The following is a 19,619-nucleotide window of genomic DNA, read 5'->3' on the forward strand; positions in this document are numbered from 1 at the left end:
CAGGCATTAGATCATTCCTCTAACTTTTGCAGATCCTTTTTCATATTTTCCACTCCCTCTTCGGTGTGTACTCTGTTACAAATCTTGGTGTGCAAAAAGGCACACTTCTAACCCTTCAGCAATGTCACTGACAAACATATTGAACAGGATCGGCCCCAGCACCGAACCCTGAGGGACTCCACTAGTCACCTTTCCTTCCTCCGAGCGACTTCCATTAACCACCACCCTCTGGCGTCTGTCCGACAACCAGTTTCTAACCCAGTTCACCACTTTGGGTCCTAACTTCAGCCCTTCAAGTTTGTTCAATAGCCTACTATGAGGAACCGTATCAAAGGCTTTGCTGAAATCTAAGTAAATTACATCTAGCATATGTCCTCAATCCAGCTCTCTGGTCACCCAATCAAAAAATTCAATCGGGTTCGTTTGGCACGATTTACCTTTTGTAAAGCCATGTTGCCTCGGATCCTGTAACCCATTAGATTCAAGGAAGTACACTATCCTTTCTTTCAGCAACACTTCTATTATTTTTCCAACAACCGAAGTGAGGCTCACCGGCCTGTAGTTTCCTGCTTCATCCCTGTGACCACTTTTATGAATAGGGACCACATCCGCTCTCCTCCAATCCCCAGGAATCACTCCCGTCTCCAGAGATTTGTTGAACAAGTCTTTAATAGGACTCGCCAGAACCTCTCTGAGCTCCCTTAGTATCCTGGGATGGATCCCGTCTGGTCCCATCGCTTTGTCCACCTTCAGTTTTTCAAGTTGCTCATAAACACTTTCCTTCGTGAACGGCGCAGAATCTACTCCATTTTCTCGTGTAACTTTGCCAGACAATCTCGGTCCTTCTCCAGGATTTTCTTCTATGAACACAGAACAGAAGTATTTGTTTAGCACATTTGCTTTTTCCTCATCACTCTCCACATATCGGTTCCCAGCATCTTTTAGTTTAGCAATTCTATTTTTCATCTTCCTCCTTTCACTAATATATCAGAACAAATTTTTGTCTCCCTTTTTTACATTTTTAGCCATTTGTTTTTCCGCCTGTGCTTTCGCCAGACGTATCTCTCTCTTGGCTTCTTTCAGTTTCACCCTATAGTCCTTTCTGTACTCCTCTTCTTGGGTCTTTTTATATTTCACGAACGCCAACTCTTTCACCTTTATTTTCTCCGCCACTAGTTTGGAGAACCATATCAGCTTCCTTTTTCTCTTGTTTTTATTTATTTTGTTCACAAAAAGGTCCGTAGTCATTTTTATCACTCCTTACAGCTTAGACCAATATCTTTCCACTTCTCTTATATCCCCCCATCCTAACAGCTCTTTCTTCAGGTACTCTCCCATTGCATTAAAGTCCGTACGTTTGAAATCTAGGACTTTAAGTATTGTGTGGCCACTCTCCACTTTAGCCATGTTATCAAACCAAAACATTAGATGATCGCTACTTCCCAGGTGAGCACCCACTCGAACATTAGAGATACTCTCTCCATTTGTGAGGACCAGATCCAATATCGCTTTTTCCCTCGTGGGTTCCGTCTCCATTTGTCTGAGCAGAGCCTCTTGAAAGGCATCCACAATCTCCCTACTTCTTTCCAGTCCGTATCCGCCAGGTTGAAATCTCCCAACAGCAGCACCTCCTCTTTCCTTCCAAACTTTTGATATCCACAATCAGATCATTATCAATTTGCTGCAATTGAGTCGGAGGTTTGTAGACTACACCCACGTAGATAGAAGTTCTTTTTTAGCTTCTCATATTCATCATAAAGCTTCATCAATATGCAAATCTTTGACACCAGGCTTTGAGCTATCTATTAAAGTTCTCTATGTTTTTCACTCTTTGCTCTCCTTTTCCATATGCAGGTAGTATTTCAGAAAAAGCTAAAGTCTTTACAAAAGGTTTCAAGCCCTCACCAAGCTCCCGAAAAGCTTTCTGTGCTGCAAGTGTGGTGTTGTTGGCCAGGTCATTTGTTCCCAGATGGATAACAACATCAGTGTTAAAATCCTTAGTTTCTTCCTTAATTATAGTCTGTATTTGCCTGGAATTCATGGTAGCTGAGGATCCTGGAAAACATTTCACTATTTTAGTCTCCTCACCTTGGGTACATGATGATGGAATCCCCCAATAGTAAGTTTTCTGTTTTTGGCTTTTTTATTTGTGCTTAGGGTGCACTTGTTCTCTTGAGTTACCTTCATTGGTTCCAGTCCTTCCTCCCTTCTGTTTTCTTGAGTATCGCAGTGCACTAGTGGAGCGAAGGAATTCTGTAAAGGTAATATTAGTGAAGGTGGATGTTTCTGTGTTACATGTCACAGTCTTCCTGAGTCTACTGTGACCCATTTATTCCTGGGCTGTTTTATTCTTTGAGGTAGAACATAAGAACATAAGAAGTTGCCTCCACTGGGTCAGACCAGAGGTCCATCGAGCCCAGCGGCCAGCTCCAGCGGCGGCCCATCAGGTCCGTGACCTGTGAAGTGGTTTCTGTCTAATCCTATAACCTACCTCTACTTCTTTCTGTACCCCTCAATCCCCTTATTAGAGGTGGTAAGTTGGTATGATTTTGTGGAGTAATGGAAGCTGCTTTAATTGTATTCAATTCCTGTTTAGTTTGCATAGCTCCTCCTTAATACTAGCAAGTTGAAGACAGATGGGGCAAGCCTTAAGCCTCCAAATAGTGTGTCTTGGAATTAAAGCACCATAGTGATTGCATAGAATAAAGGTCATCTTGATTGTTTATGAAGTGACTTGATTTGAGTAGTCCTGATTATTTGGGTCTCTATATATGAACAGAGGTCCCTGGGGTGAGTGGGACTATAAGTCTTACCCTTATTCCTATGAAGAGGAAATAAGATTTAACAAAGGAAAGAGAAGGGTTTATTTTTTTGTGGTGTTTTTTTTGGTTTTGTTTTTTTAAGTAAGAAACAGGGAGGAGGAGAAGAGAAATGGAGGAGAAGAGAAATTAAGCAGATATAATGCTGAAAAACAGTGAAAAGAGCAGAATATGAAATGCTGAGTAACTTAGCTTTTAGAAGTTCACAGGGCAGACTTGTTCACTCTCAATTCTTGCACCATGAATGTCGGAGTGTGCTTATTGACAATGTCATTTCATAGTAACATACATAACGGTCCATCCAGATTTTTTTTTGGTTTTCTCTGGATTTTCTTCTTTGTGGATATTTTGGGGTCAATTCCTTTTGTTTTTTTGCTTATAACCATTAAAAATACATGATTAAATTAACTTCTCTCTTCTTTGATTTTTCTGGGTCATAGACTGTAAAGTTCACCTGGTATTGTCCTGAAGTTGCTGTCTAAACTCACTCCAGCCTATCCAACCATCCTGTTTGCAGGATATCTACCATAAAGTCTGACCAGTAACATCCTTATGTTCCAAGTTAGTGGAGTTCCCATCGATGCCCTCCCCAGCCCAATCCTACACCAAATCATCACATATGGGACACAGACAATGCAAGTCTGTCCAGTAGCGGCCTTAGCTTTTTAATTTATATTCTTTGTTTTCTAAATGCTTTGGCAGCAGCAGCACCATTGACAAATGTGGCACACCTGTCTGGCAGATTAACGATGATTTAACACTCCAGTAACTTCAGGATGTTCACCTTTGACCATTTTGACTGAGAACTAGAAAAAGAGGTTCTGCTGACTTCAAAATGTGCATCTGAATTTGAACAACTGTAGGAGTCAACTTCAGCAATATTCTTGGAATCTGATAATCCACTAGTCAGAGGGAGAGAAGTAGCAGTTGGCTGTGTAGAACTACTGATAATGACATTTGCTGCCTCTGCTTTGGCTTCAAACTTATTAAATCATTCTTCTACTCTTTCTGTCCTCCTTTGCAAGTACAGTGTCAATGCCAGCCATGCTGCATGAAAAAACATCTCACCTCTGCATGATTAGAAATGGTCTTCGATTTTCATTGTGACTAATGCATCGCTGGTAGCAGCATCAAAAAGATGGACAAGACATTCTTTGAAGGCTTCTTGATTCACCACGTTAATTGAATCTGTGCCAGTTCTTGTTTAGCTTCTCATATTCATCATAAAGCTTCATCAATATGCAAATCTTTGACTATTCGCTGAGTATTCTTGTACTGTGCCAAATTCAAGATCTTGAACATGGCCAGAAGAGCTGCTACTACTACTGCTATTTATTTCTATAACATTATCTGAAGCATGCAGCACTGTAAATCAGACACACAAGAGATGGTCCCTGCTTGAAGGAGCTTACATTCTAATTATGAAAGACACATTGGACAAAAATGATGAATCAAATACAAAAGGAGAAGAGGTAGAGAGGGTAGGGGCTATAGAGGGAATGACGGACAAATGCAGTGCTTTACAAATTGGTAGGGTCAAGACAAATCCGATTTTGAAAAAGTGAGCCTTCAGCCTGTACTTGAATACTGCCAGAGATGGGAGTCTTATCGTATGGAGTCAGTCAGGTTGTTCCAGGTATACAGTGCAGCAAAACAGAAGGAATGAAGTTGGGAGTTGGCTGTAGAGGAGATGGACACAGACAAGAGACTTACTCGAATGGAGTTTCTGGGGCAGAGTATAGAAAGAGATAAGAGGAAAGATATTGAGGAGCCAAAAATTGACTACACTTGTAGGTCAGTAAGAGAAGTTTGAACTATATACGGAAGCAGACAGGGAGCCTATGAAGTGGCTTGGGGTGGGGGAGGGGATAACGTGAGCATAATGACCTTGGTGGAATATGAAGCATGCGACAGAATTCTGAACAGATTGAAGGGGGGCGAGAAGGCTTAGCAGAAGACCTGCACGAAGCATGTTGTAGTAATGTAGGCAAGAGGTGACGAGAGCATGGATGAGTGTCCTGGCAGAAAGAAAAGTCTGAATTTTAACGATGTATAAAAAGAAATTACATCTTTTTGGTAGTCTGTTGGATATGTGAAGAAAAGGAGAGAGACAAGTCAAAGATGACCCCGAGGTTGTGAGCTGACGATACAGGGGGCATGAGAGTGTTATCTATTGAAATAGAGAATGGAGGAAGGGAAGAGGCAGGTTTAGGAGGAAAGATAAGGAGTTCAGTCTTAGCCATGTTTAATTTTAGATGACGACATTCAGGTAGCAATGTCAGACAGGCAGGCTGAGACTCTGGACTTAATATTTTATGCTGTACAGGAAGAAATGCATTTCTTTCTTTAGTGTTGCACTACATGGAGAGCCTGGAATATTTAGGATTTCAGTTTGTTGTTTGTCTAAATTAATACTTTTTTTCTGGCCACTTGTCCTGTATTTAAAGAGAGGCTATTTGTATTCTGTATGTGCAGCTGAGGTTAAGTCTGGTAGAGATGTATGTCGGCACACATTGATCGGTAATGTAAACTCTCCTTCAGCCCTTTTGAACCCAAAGTGGCCCTTACTTAAAAATTAGTAAAGAATTTTAGTGGCAGAGAGAAGGTGAAGACCAGAGACAGGTTAAAATCTATGACGACAGAGTAGATAGGCACAAATAAGCAGGTTGGTTGGACCAATTGGTACATTTTCTTTCTGAGGTTTTCTTAATTTCTACCCAATATACTCGAACATATACTGAAATTGCCAGGGAGAAGCTTAAAAGAATGTCAAGTAGCATTCTGAATTAAAACCAATCAAGCATTCCAATTTGATGTGCATACTTATTAAATGTACTGCATGCTGAGTAGATGGCACATAACTTTCTTTTTTAAAGATTTTTTTTTCTTTGAGTATATTCACGTTTGTTCATATCACAAGAAAATGAGTTTTTCTTTTCATTTAGTTAATTATGTAAGGATGGAGAAGCCAACTATGAAAGTATTTGATTCAAGGTCAGCCAAAAATAAATATTAATTGTCTCAATTATTATTTTTCAGAAGATGACAGTAAAACAGTTTTCATACTTGCTCCTTGTGACCCTGGGCAAGTCACTTAATCTTCCATAGCCCCAGGTACGTTAGATAGATTGTGAGCCCACCGGGACAGAGAGGGAAAAATGCTTGAGTACCTGATTGTAAAAACCGCTTAGATAACCTTGATAGGCGGTATATAAAATCCTAATAAACTTGAAACTTGAATTACAGATTCTTAATCTGTTTATGCCTTTTTGTCTCTGTTTACGCAACTGGGGTATGTTATTGCTGTTCTCCCCCTCTCAGAATATTTCTTGCAGTTTGAGTGGGTGGGATGGATGGAGGGGAAGGGAAGAGAAGAGAATGTGATTGTCAGAAATATGCTGCCAGGTGCTCCACTTCATTGGCAACTCTTTAAAAGTTTAACACTATGAGCCTTTCCAGAAGGCAACAGTATGCCATATTATACAGTATCTCTCACTAATTCTCTACACATTTCTGATATTTTGGTCACAATTTTAAATCACAGAAAGTGATAGTGCCATATTCAATAATATTTTGATCGTGTGATAAGGCTAAAAGTACCTAGGTAAATTTGTGCTATTCTCTGGCTTTGGATACATGTATGTGTATGGATTTCTGCATTTGAATAGGGGCCAATGAATGTTTCTGCCTGTTTGAGGCCTAATTTCAGAGTTGCAGCTGGAAGTTATGTAAGATGTCAACAGTGGGCAGTATTGCTTTACTCACAAAGGAACAATTATAGTTTTCTAAAGCTTGCATGTGACTCTATAGAAAGAATAGCAAAAAAAAAAAAAAGGGAGAGAGAATCTGGAATTTCACAACAGTTTGAGAGATTTTTCTTTTAATAGTAACGGAAGTATTGAAGAATAGTAGATTATAATAATCAACTTGGTTACACAGAATTCTGTGTATGTGTGTATATATGTATATACATGGATTTTCTGCCCTGCAACATAATAAAATCACATTGTTACTATTTAATCTGCTAAGCATGTTGTACTGAGTTGAATTTTTTGTTTTGTTTTCTAGCATGCATACATGCATGAAAGATTCAAAGAACAGAAATAAGTGTTGTGTATGTATGTGGAGGCAGCTGTGGCACTAATTCTGAGATGTATATTGTCAGTTCATCAGTGATAACAATAATAAGATTGGAGTTAGCCATTCACAGATAACTAACAATCTTCAAAATTATATACAAATTGTGGGATGGAAGATATAGAGACCTGATGTTTGATGCAGCTGTGTGTTGCCTGGAGGCAATTTTCATTGGTCTCTCTCAAAACTGCAGCATTCAAGGACCACTAGTGAGTCCTCCCCTGCTTTTAATTTGCTCAAGTTTATTTGGGGTCATTGCTTACTGAAACCTGCTTTCTAGCTTCCTTTTGAAGTTCTAGGAGAGATGACTCTTCTTTCTTGTGACCCGCCTCAACTTCCCACACACAGTTGTTTGGGGACAGTTGCCTTTTTCTCCCCATCCCAGACCTCATAGGAAGAACATCTGTAAACGTTATTTTACAGGAAGAGATTTGTGCACAAATTCCTTTTTAAACTGGAAACTTGCTGATCACAGTGGATGATTTTGTATTATCCCAGGACAAGCAGGCAGTACTGTATATGGACATTGCAAAAGTGTCTTGTCAGTAGGAGAGTGTGACGTAGTGGTTAAAGCTACAGCCTCAGTACCCTGAGGTTGTGAGTTCAAATCCACACTGCTCCTTGTGACCATGAGCAAGTTACCCCATTGCCCCAGGTACATTAGATTGTGAACCTATCGGGACAGACGGGGAAACATGCTTGAGTACCTGAATAATTTCATGTAAACCATTCTGAGCTCCCTTGGGAGAATGATATAGAAAATTAAAAAATAAATTAAATTTCTTCAACAGTGTTAAACTGCTTGTACCGCGCATGTACTAGTGCCTTCCCGACTGACATTGGCTCATATTCTCAGTTTTCTGCAGAGCTGAGAATCCGTATTTTTGGAGCTACTCCAGAGTGTGTCAAATTTACCCTTTTTTGTGCCTTCTCATCTTTTTTTTTTCTTCAATATTTTGTTTTTCTTTCCATATTGTAGGTCTTTGTTTCTTTAATTTTATCCATTTTCTCTGTTTTTTGTTTTTTTTTTGGGGGGGGGGGGCTTTCTGGCCTTGTGGAGCCTCTTTTTTAGGCCTGGTGCGTCAACCATTTTTCAGTACTCAACCTCCCTTGGACCATTGAGTCCTTTGACTTTGCATCGGTGATTTTTAAGCGATGCACTCTGTACAATAGGACCATCTCAGACATTGATCAACACAGTTGGTGCCTCCAGTGTCTTGGACCTGATCACCGGTTGGAATCCTGTAAGCACTGCTGCTAGCTGCTAAAAAGAGCCTTGAGGACAAGGTCACGCAATCCCCATCAACACCGGTCGAGAACTAGGACATCCAGACATCGGAGCTCTTCTTCCGATTTGATGTGGGGGAGGATATCGAGGTGGGGGAGGATATCTTCTTCTTCAAGGAACCCACGTCAACACGAGGGCATCCATGGAAAATCAGGGGAGGGTCATTGCATGGCGACACCAGGAAGTACTTCTTCACCGAGAGGGTAGTGGATCGATGGAATGGTCTTCCGATGCAGGTGATTGAGGCCAGCAGTGTGCCTGATTTTAAAGCTAAATGGGATCGAAAGGTGGGATCTCTTCGCAAAGGGAGGTAGGGGAGGGTCATTGGTGTGGGCAGACTTGATGGGCCTTGGCCCTTATCTGCCGTCACTTTCTATGTTTCTATGATGTCAGACTGCATCATCGACTATTCAGGAGTGCTTAAAGACACTCATGCCATCGCAGCAGACTCTCCTTCTCATCACTGCATGTCCAGGCATCAGTTATCGAGATGGTCTTCCTCACCACCACCAGTCATCGAGGAGTGTGATTCAGATTTGTCTCATACCTACCCTGACTGCCTGGACATCTTGGCAAAGGAATCTTGTAGTCTATCCTCTGAGTCATCTCCACCACCATTTCATATGAGATCACCCTCGGAGAGTCTTTTACACATTTCATCCATCAGATGGGTCAGGCTCTTCCAGTAAAATGGAGTCAAGAGTCTGAACCCAGGGCAGAATCTTTGAAGCTTTGGATTTTGACTAGGTTCCTAAAGACTGTTTAAAATTGCATTTTCATAACCTATGTTTAAAAATTGGGAGGCCCAGTGGCTCTCAAAGTTTGATTCCCTTTATCTAATATAATAAAATGGTAGGACGCGCATGCGCACTAAAAAATCGTGTTCCCTGATCCGTCACGGAAACACGAGTGCGCATTCGCGGGTTTTACATCACCGAACTCTGTTTCTCCTCCACCATGCCACGCCAGCCATGTCCGCTGCCGGCCTCGAGCTCCTGGGAGCCGGCGGCGCGAGCCGAGGCCCTGCCTCCCGCTTCCGCCCTACACGCTCTTCAATTCCTCCAGGCAGTGGCAGACCAAACAGGACCCGATCGGACACCAGGGTTCTACACACTCGCGGAACCCAAGGTAATGTTCACAAAGAAGTTATTTTTAAGTTCAGCAGACCCCAAGGTAATGTTGTGGCCGAAGTTATTTTTTAAGTTCTAAGCCGCCGCCGCGGCTCCTCTCACGAGCCGCACCTGTGTCGGAGAAGGCTTCCGACGCAGGCAGGGATCGTGAGAGAAGCAGAACTTAAAAATAACTTCGGACACAACTAAGGGAGTCATGGCTACAAAGCATTGGGCATTACTCACGATCCCGGCGCTCCTCACACCCACTAGCCTGCAAAACAGCTTCCCACGAGGAAATAAGCAAAATGGCCCTACACTCACAGACCCGCGAGCAGGGTTGCCATGGAAATGCAGTCGCAAGGGTCAGTGAGAGGGGATCAGGAGCGACATGCACAGCAGGGGCTTATAGGGCAAGAGAGTTGCAGTTGGAGAGACTGAGGAAGGGAATGTTCAGATAAAGAACTGAGACTGAAGAAGGAATTAAAAAAAAAAAAAGGAAGACACACCTACAGGGAAGTTTGCAGGAATCAGGAACATATAGAGAAAGGAGAGCAGAGACCCCTGCAAGAACAGAAAAAGAGCAAAGAGACTGGGGATGAGAAAGAGAGCAGAGATGCTTGCAGGGAGAAAAAGCAAGGCACTAATGTTACAGCTGAAGAGTGCAGAGTGAGGAAGAAAGCAGAGACAGCGCTACACAGGGAAATGGAGAGAGGAAAGAGAGAAAGAAAAAGACAGACAGACATATATTCTAGCACCCTTTAATGTAACGGGCTTAACAGATTTCCATGGAAATATGCTGCTCAGGGGGATGGGAGGCAGGCAGGCTGGGAGGCAATGGAGGGGGGGTTTCAATGGAAGGCAGGCTGGCATCGGAGGGGGGAGGAAGGAGGCACTGGGGGCACTAAGGACATAGGAAGGGGCACTGAGGGCACTATGGACATAGGAAGGGGCACTAAGGACATAGGAAGGAGGTAGTTCCCTCTAAGCTGAGCAGGTGTCCTCCAGCTGCATTGCTACCACTAGGGGGTGGAATATTTTCAGTCGCTAAGAACAGGTATGTTCCCTGGAGTCCTGCAGAACTTGCCTGTCCCTCACAATTGAAAATGTGACAGTAAAACAACACCCTCTATTGGTGAGACTGTGGGTGGAGGACTCCTGCTCAGCTTAGAGGGAACAGTGAAAATGACAGACAGGCAGCATGCAAGGAGAGAGACAAAGGAACAAAATACCCAGACAGACAGACATCCTACTGCAGGACAGGGTAGGTAAAAAGAAGGGAGAATGGACAGGGGGAGCAGGCAAGGGGTGGTGGTGGACAGCCAAGGAAAAAGAAAAATAGAAAGCGCAAAGGACAGACAGAGAGAGAGAAAGAATTAAAGACAGACATACACACATATATTCTAGCACCCGTTAATGTAACGGGCTTTAAGACTAGTAGAGTATAATCTTGTCCAGGATTTTATAAACCTCAGTTGCAACATAGTTCCTCCTGGTAAAGTCTGCACTTAAGAAAACTAGCAGTTCCAGAGTTTATGCTATCACTCTTCCAGGAAGAGAGGGACAAACTCTGAACAAGTTTGGGAAATATCGCTTTCAAAATTCCATGCTTACCAGTTGGTTCCTTAATTGTAATTTTTACATGACCACCTACCTATATGAAGTCATTAATCCAACAGTTGATGCAATTTGAACAATTTTTGCCTGATGATAAACTTTCCAACTTCCAACATATCTCAAAAAATTTGTGGGAAATCAGAAAGTTTATGGCCCAATCTGTTTTCGACACCTTTGATGTAACCTCTAGATGTCGGCCCTTTCGAATGCCATGAAAGGCAAGCTTGGCTACAGGTCTCAGACCTCATTAAGAACGTGCAAGACCGATTAGCCAACATACCATGCCTGGGAGATGAGTTGTTTGGTGAGAAGACCGAGGAAGGCTACCCAGAAAATCACTAGACATGAGCAGAATATGTCTTATCTGCTTCAAAAGCTTTCAGATCTCAGCCCCCAAGCAGTATTTCCATTCTAGATATCCTTCCTCCTCATACAACAAAAGGAGATATGTACCATCCTCCACCACATCGAGAGCTCCAACACAGAGGAAAACCTAGGCAGCAGAAAACTCAAGACTCAACCCCTGCCACAACTAAAGACACACCAGAGTTTTCAGAATTGTAAAACAAGGATATGCTCTACACCTGCAGAACATACCTGCAAACATACGTACACAACACACTTCTGTTCCTTGAATCTTCCAAGCAGACTTTGTTCAACAAGAGCTCTCGACTCTTCTGCAGCTCAATGCTGTCGAATCAGTACCCCTTCTGCAGAAAGGCCAAGGATTCTACTCCAAATACAGTGGTACCTCGGTTTACGAGTGCACCGGTTTGCGAGTGTTTTGCAAGACGAGCAAAACATTTGCAAACTTGGTGCCTCGTAAACCAAGCTTGCCTCGTAAACCGAGTTTGCCTCGCTGTACAAGCGCCCCCCCCCCAGCGATCTGGCATCCCTCCCCCGCTCACATCTGCCCCCCCCCGCGATCCTACATCCCCCCCGACCACAGCAATGACATCCCTTACTCCGACTGGGCACTAGTGCCAGTGCCCGAAGATCCTCCCTCTAGACTGGGTGGTGCGTCGGAGACCCTCCCTCTTCTGGGCTGGGCTGGGCTGGACTGGCTTTGAGCATTTGCGCATGCTCAAAGCCTTCTGGTCTCGCTCTCTCTGAGACTCGGAGAGAGCGAGACCAGAAGGCTTTGAGCATGCGCAAATGCTCAAAGCCAGTCCAGCCCAGCCCAGCCCAGAAGAGGGAGGGTCTCAGACGCACCGCCCAGCCTAGGCCACGCCAGAAGAGAGAGGATCTTCGGGCACCAGCACCGGTGCTGGTGCCGGTGCCCAGTCGGGGTAAGGGATGTCATTGCCGTGCTCAGGGGGGGGGGATGTAGGATTGTGGTGGAGGGGGGGCAGCACGAGCAGGGGGAGGATGCCGGTTCGCAGGGGGGGATGCTGGATCGCGGGGAAGGGTATGGAGCAGCGTTGGTGGCCTCAAGGGGAGAGGAATGGAGCAGCGTCGGTAGCCTCGGAGGGGGGGAGGAGGTGTGAATGCTGGGTGGAGGAAGTGTGAAACAAGGCTCAGCAAGAGGAAAAGGGGAGACTGCTCAAAATGGGGAGAGGAACAGTGAGAGTGCATGTGGCAGGGGTGGAGGTTGTATCTGGTGAATTTGCAAGGCTGTTGGCAAGAAAACTAGTTGTTTGCTGTCTGCTAGAGAAGGGGGAAAGGTGGAACCAATCAAAGCGAGTTTCCCTTACTTCCTATGGGGAAACTTGCTTTGATATACGAGCAATTTGGTTTACGAGCATGCTTCTGGAACGAATTATGCTCGTAAACCAAGGTTCCACTGTACTTCCTCAAACTGAAAAACATAAGTCATTGTCAGTGCGTCAGACTGTTAGTGTTATTGTATTGAAATTTGTTTTTAATATATGATTTATAATTTATTACTCTATGTAAGATCACTTTAATATTTGATAAGGCGGTATATCAAATTTTTAATAAACCTGAAATAGCCTTACTGGGTCAGACCAAAGGTCAAACCCAGTAGCCCGTTTTCACAGTAGCCAAACCAGGTCCCTAATACCTGGCCAAAACTCAAGGAGTAGCAATATTCCATGCTACTTTCCAAACAGGATTTCCTAAGAAAAGCATGACTACAACTAGTGGTGTAAACCCCCAGGGCTGGATCACCCCTTTTAGCAGATCTAAAGCCAGTTGACAAAGCTAGTCTACAGTGCGGTACTTTTTAACCTTTTGTGTAAGGTTGATTTCACTGGACCTTTTTTCCTAAAGTTGATTATATATCAAATATATTTGTCTTTTCAGCTTTCATACATATTCTATTAATTTTTGTTCTCTGGAGCATGAAAGAGTACAATTGAAAGACCATGATACCCATACAGATAATTTTAGAATTAGTTTTCTATTGTATGTTTATCCTAAGTTACCTGCTGCTTGAAGATGGTATGAGTTTTGCTGATAGATGACTTTCCTGAACATTTAGCCAGAGTGATCTGTGTATCTGTGATGAGGATATAAATTATCAGCAATGCATAACATGGAAGTACCTGCATAAAATAAATGTAAACTTCTTTGGTTGTACACACAGAAAACCAGTATATCAAAACTGTGACTCTGTTCTCGGTGGTGCTCCTAAACATTTAAATTCTATGGAAGAAGGTCAAATATAAAGTCAAATACTAAAATTCATATTTCTCAGATTTGTTCTTGCATTTCTTTTTATAGTTGGTGAAAAGCAGTTTCCAAATCAGAAGCTCTACACAGTCAGCCTGCCTCCTGACGGCTATCTGCCAAGCTCTCTTGAGACAACGAATCTTACTCATTCAGAGCACACTGAAAGCAGTGACGATTCAGATGGTAAGGAGTTATACTTTTCACTTTTTAAAGTGTTTGCTTTGTAGCTAAATAATTTAAAACTGTAATAGCTAACTCTTTTGTACACTATTTTGTAAATAAAAGTGCACATTCAGAAAAGCTTGACTTTCCTATGACACATTTTTATAAGCTATCCAGCTCATTTTCAAAAAAGATAAATGTCCAAAAGAAGCATAAACTGGCACTTGGCCATCTTACTAGTCAAAAATGTCCAAGTGGACATTTTCAAAACTGACTTTCCAGGTGTCTGTCTGGTTGTTTTGTTTCCAGTGTGTCTAAATCATAAGGGGGCATGGTAGAGGCATGATTTGGGCGGGCTTATGAATTGGTTATTCTACAGGGATAATCAAACTTTTAACAAAACGTCCAGGGCACAGTTTAGACATTTTGGCCTGGATTCTATAAACGGCGTCCCGATTGTAAGCAGCTGTCCTTCTGCTGTCTAACCAGCCAATCAGGATGCACATTAAAAAAAAAAAAAACTCCCAAGGCAGGCTGCCTACATTGGAGGTGCCTCCGGGAGCCTAGGGAAGTGTGCAAGCTCGCCTAAGACTAGACATGGGTGTGGTTTGGCCTGGAAGTAGCCTTAGGCGAACCTAGGCAGTTGTATGCATCTCCCTAGGCCAGCGGGAGACGTGTACAAAATAGGCCATCAAAATGCTGGCCTACATTGTAAGTAGACACGGCCGCTGAGCTTATCCCTTACCAAGATAAGTTTAGCGGCCACCCGTCCTCCTCCCCCCTTCCCCGAACGTTTGCTGGCAGGAGGGATGCCCAATCCCTCCAGAACCCCCCACCCACACTAGAACCCCTCCTAACCCCACCCAAACCCCCTCCTAACCTTTCTCGAAAGGCAGATAGACAGGTCTTCCCTCTGTCTGTCTGGCCGGCAGGCCCACCTCCGTCTGATTGAGGTGGGCCTGCCCCTTCCCGGTGCATTGTGGGATGCACCAGGGAGGGGCCTAACACCTGATTGGCCTAGGTGCCTAAGACCCCGCCTATAGGTTTGCCCATGGGAGGGGCCTTAGGCACGGACCAACCTAAGATTCCGGTTGGCCCAGGTGCCTTATCTGATCTGTATCAACTGATCTGTATTCAAAAGTACTTATGGAGACAAAATAATTTTATGTTCAAAATTATCAGTCCAGAAAGAGGATGAGATTTGGCACATTTTCAAAGACAGTACCAGTGGAGGCATAGTCTAATGGTTAGTGCAGTGAGCTGAGATCCTAGGGAACTGGGTTCAATTCCTACTGCCACTCCCTGTGACTCTGAGAAATCACTTAACATGGCCATTGCAGCAGGTACAAAACAATACCTTAGATTGTGAGCCCAGTACCTGTACATAATGTGAGAAAGTACCTATACATAATGTGTACAGCACTGCATTTGTCTAGTAGCACTATAGAAACAATTACTAGTAGTAATATTCAGGTAGCAATATTTAGCCACTAAATTTTATACATTTAAATAGCTCGCCCAGTGTCTGTCTAGGACATTCCAATTATGTGTGTATTCAGCGGCACTGCCTAAATAGATAAGGCTGTTGAATATACGTCCTACTGCTAGTAATCATTTCTATTGCCATGTTAAGTTAAACATTTCCACTTAACATATTCATTGCGTGGCTGAATACAGGCAGTTCCTGAGTTACATACACCCTACTTAAGTACAACTTATACTTAAGAATGCGGTCATGGCTTCATTTGATTTCATTGAGCAGTATTTCCAATGGCAGACTCCTACACTTCTCCTTTAGCAGATTCAGGAATGATGCATTGCCACATAGTTGTGCATGCTTTACCTTAGAGGTATCTGTAATAATCTTCCTATCCGTGATTACTCAAACAGCAGTCGCACACTCTCAGTCACAGAGTCAGCAATAATATATGGTGCAGTTTTATAATAATTTTTATCAGAGGTCCTTGGGGATATCAGATTGCCTTACAAACAACATAGTTTGAAAGGGTTATTTCCTCATATTACCCCGTGGTACCTCCTCCTCCTCTTGTTCTTTTACTTTTTCTATTTTACTATTTCTATTTACTTTTTTCTTTTTTCTATTAATTATTCATGATTCGTTGAGGGGATATATAGCAAGGCTGAAAGCTAAGTATACTCTTATCATAGAATCATGAATAATTAATAGAAAAAAGAAAAAAGTAAAATAGAAAAAGTAAAAGAACAAGAGGAGGAGGAGGTACCACAGGGTAATATGAGGAAATAACCCTTTCAAACTATGTTGTTTGTAAGGCAATCTGATATCCCCAAGGACCTCTGATAAAAAGTATTATAAAACTGCACCATATATTATTGCTGACTCTGTAACTGAGAGTGTGTTACCTTAGAGGTAACATTGCTAGTGACAGTTGGCCCTTTTGACAGCTGGGAGCAGAGGTTAGCAGCAAGAATCTTAAAATCTACAAGTTCTGAGTTACATTCCAAATCTGACTTAAGAACATAACTTGTTCTTAACCCGAGGACTGCCTGTATTGACCTCGCTGCTCTTATAACAGGAGTGCAACAAGTTGAAAGCATTAATATCCATCAATCTTTGTTTCTGTTCATATTTTATTTGCAGAAGAAGATTCTTCTGTGTGCTCAACAAGAAAGCGTGCAAGAAAAAAGAGGCAGCAAAAGAATTGGCAAGACTCAGGGGAACAAATGGCACCTAAAAGGCAGACCCATCTTTTACAAGTTGACAGAGACTCTCCAAAAATGAGTAAAAATAAAAAAAGGAAAATGAAAAAGAAACGGCAGAGAGAAAAAATGAGAGCTGCAGGTTGTCTGACTAAAGCCAGTGGTGTGGATTTTATGTATCAGCCAGAAGACTGTGCGAACGAAGAGGCAGACATTGATGATGTGGATAGGAAGATGAGCGAGATCCTAGAGTTCTTGAAGGCAACACAAGAAATCTATCTTGCTGACAGTATGTTCAGATTCTTTTTATCCATTTCCTTAATGTGAACTGTTCAGAGTCGGATTCCCAGGATAAGAGACTTCTTGATAATCCACCCAAAATACTTATATTTTTAGAATTATATGTGTGTTTGTGAGCAGGTATAGCAGAAAAAATAATTCTTTTTTTTTTGTATATTTTACCTCCAGTTCAGGGTGACATTGAACTTTCCTCTCATCCTCTTCCCCTTCCCCACCACCCCCTTGCAGCATAGTTTGGAGATCTCTGATATAGAGTATAAGAGCTCTCGCTCTCTCCCCACAGTGCAGGGAATCAATTTGCTCCTCCATTAGCCCCAGTGAGGTGGTTTATGATTTGGCTCTTGAGAGGTTGCATTTGAGGAAAGGAAAGGTGGTGTATCTAAGTTATCTCCACTCTCTTGAAGGCATGAAGATAGTCTATGTCGTTGGCTTATGTGTGTGTCTGGGGGACACTGTCACCATGGCAGGCACAGATCCCAAACCACCTAGAGCTTTTACAGAAGGTTCTTGTAGGCATGAAACATTCAGCACCCAATCTGAGTAGTCTTTCCACAATGGAATCTCATCTTGATTCTGAATGCCTTTTTGGAGGCTCTGTATGAGCCTTTGAAGAGAGCTTCGGTGAAAGACCTTACTCTGAAGGTGCCATCTCCTCAACTCAGAATTGAACAAAACACTGTATAAGTTGGATGGGCAGTTGTTGTGGTATTTGAAGATAACTAACTCCCTTTTGCCTGTCATAGACTTTTGTGCTGCTAAAGGACTATGTGAAGGTCAGGTGGCCTTGAAGTCTTTGATAGCATGTTAAGATAACCTACATCATTCACAGAAGGTTGGGGAGCCTTCCCCCACCCAGTAGGGTATTTTTGTACATCTCACTTATCTGGACTGGTCTAGCAAAGATTAAAAGAGGTGAAAATTATTCATACCTGTAATTTCCTTTACTTGAGTCCTGGAGGATCAGCCCAGGACCCACCCTGGAAAACTAGCATAGGGGATACTTTTTGGGCTCATCATGTTCCCTTTCTCTATTCACATTCAAATGCAGAAATTATATATAATGCTATTTAACTGTAGCATTGTAAAAAGGACTTATTGAAGTGAGTGGTGGTGCACTGGATCTAATTACATTACATTTATTGACTTCTATTTCACCTTAACATTTCAGTTCTTATCAGATCACAATAAGAGGTATCTGGACATTTCCAGGGAATTATATTTCAAAGCTTATTAAACAAGACTTGGAATAGCATTGCAGGACATATTCCTAAATGGCATAATTTTGATTTCTTTCCGGAAGATTCTGTAATCTGATATGCACCTAAGATTCTGATGACATCTTTATCTAGTTTTGCTGCTAGGAATGACAGTAGGCCTTCTAACAATTTTTAGCCTTTTTGGTTTTTTGATTGATGTGGTTTCATGTTTCTCCGAGGTCTTTTTGCTTCTTTCAGTGCAAGCCTATTGTTTAGGTAAATTGGGGCATAGCCCTGTAGTGCTTTTAAACAACAGGCAATAGAATTTGAATAAGATTCGGTCTTTCACCGGGAACCAGTGTGTTTTTTAGGTTGGCTGGTGTTATGTGGTCATATTTGTTTCTGGAAAAGATTAATCTTAGTGCTATATTTCGTATAATTTGCAATTGGTTTTATCTTTGATGTGGACATGGTAGGTAGAAGATGTAATAATCCAGCATTCCCAAGATTAGGGCCAAAATTGTGGCTCTTCAAAAAATTTGTATATGTTTTAGGTTGCACATCGCTATGAAGGATTTTCGATAACGTTGTTCTATAATTGAAGAGAGCTGCATCTATTCATAGTGACTTTTAGTGCGGGTTCTAGTGGGTAAATTAGGAAGTTAATTTTTATGTTGGTTGCTGTAGGTTGTTTAGTATTCTCCATTAATAGGAACCACATTTTTTCTGTGTTTAGTTTTAGTCTGTGGTCCTTCATCCAGGCTTCTATTGTCCTAAAGATATCTTGTATTTTTTTGGTTACTTTAGTTAGTGAGTTTTTAACTGGTAGAACTCATGAGAACTGATGGCAGGCATTGAGGAAGCAGTGTATTTTTGTTATCTCAAGTCTATGTCCTCTCTTTGGAGTAGCATAATGAAGAATTCTGGCTGCACCAGACTAGAACTTGACTAGGTTCAAGGAGCCAGATTTGTAACAACTGACTTATTTTTATTTATTTATTTTAATCTTCTCTTTCCTTTTAATGTGGGTGTGAGTTAATTTACCTTTTTTTTATTAATGCACATTTATCAAGCACTCAAGTTACTTACTACTACTAATAGCAGTTAAAAACTATTGTTTGGGGTAGATTTTGGTGAACAGATGGAGCAGACTATATGGCACAGACTCCAGTAGTGTAAGTAGAATAAGGGAAGGAGGGGAAGGGTGTTTATTATGTGGTCAGCCACCCACTCCCAGTAACCACAACCTCTCTGGCAGTGAAGATATGCTTTTGGCTGTGGTTGCTTGGGTGGCAGTGCAAGTGCTGTTGCTGTATGGATATGGGCAATGGACAGAAGCTGAAGCTGTATCCCCCACTTGCTCCCAGCAATCACAGCCTCAGCTACTCCCCATCATCAACCCACCTTTCCCCAGCAGCTTCAACTGTAGCCTCTCTGGCAATAGAATGAGACTTTAGGCTATGGTTGCTAGAGCAATGGGCTAAAGCTGCAGCTGATGGAAGTGAATGGGGCTGCACCCACCTGCACTCAGAAGGTACAGATTCAGTTTCTCTCCCATCATCCACCCACCCTCAGCGGTTTTAATCCTCCCCTTTGCTCATCTATCTATTCCCAGCAGCCACAGCCTAAAGTCTCTTTTGTTACTTCCCAGATTCTTACACTAGGTGTTCAATCCGAA

General features: G+C 42.4%; 1 protein-coding gene across 3 annotated transcripts in view; it reads left to right on the plus strand.

Moving 5' to 3' along the window:
* Positions 1–19,619, plus strand: part of ERICH1 (glutamate rich 1) — an 85,782-nt gene that overhangs the window by 38,086 nt on the left and 28,077 nt on the right. For all 3 annotated transcript variants that reach the window (XM_033935948.1, XM_033935950.1, XM_033935949.1), the window contains exons 3-4: positions 13,656–13,787; positions 16,387–16,734. In XM_033935948.1, the coding sequence (XP_033791839.1) occupies positions 13,656–13,787; positions 16,387–16,734 (480 nt within the window). The remainder of the gene's footprint in view (positions 1–13,655; positions 13,788–16,386; positions 16,735–19,619) is intronic.

Source organism: Geotrypetes seraphini, chromosome 3 (genome assembly GCF_902459505.1).
Source record: "Geotrypetes seraphini chromosome 3, aGeoSer1.1, whole genome shotgun sequence".
In the NCBI taxonomy this organism is placed as follows: Eukaryota; Metazoa; Chordata; class Amphibia; order Gymnophiona; family Dermophiidae; genus Geotrypetes; species Geotrypetes seraphini.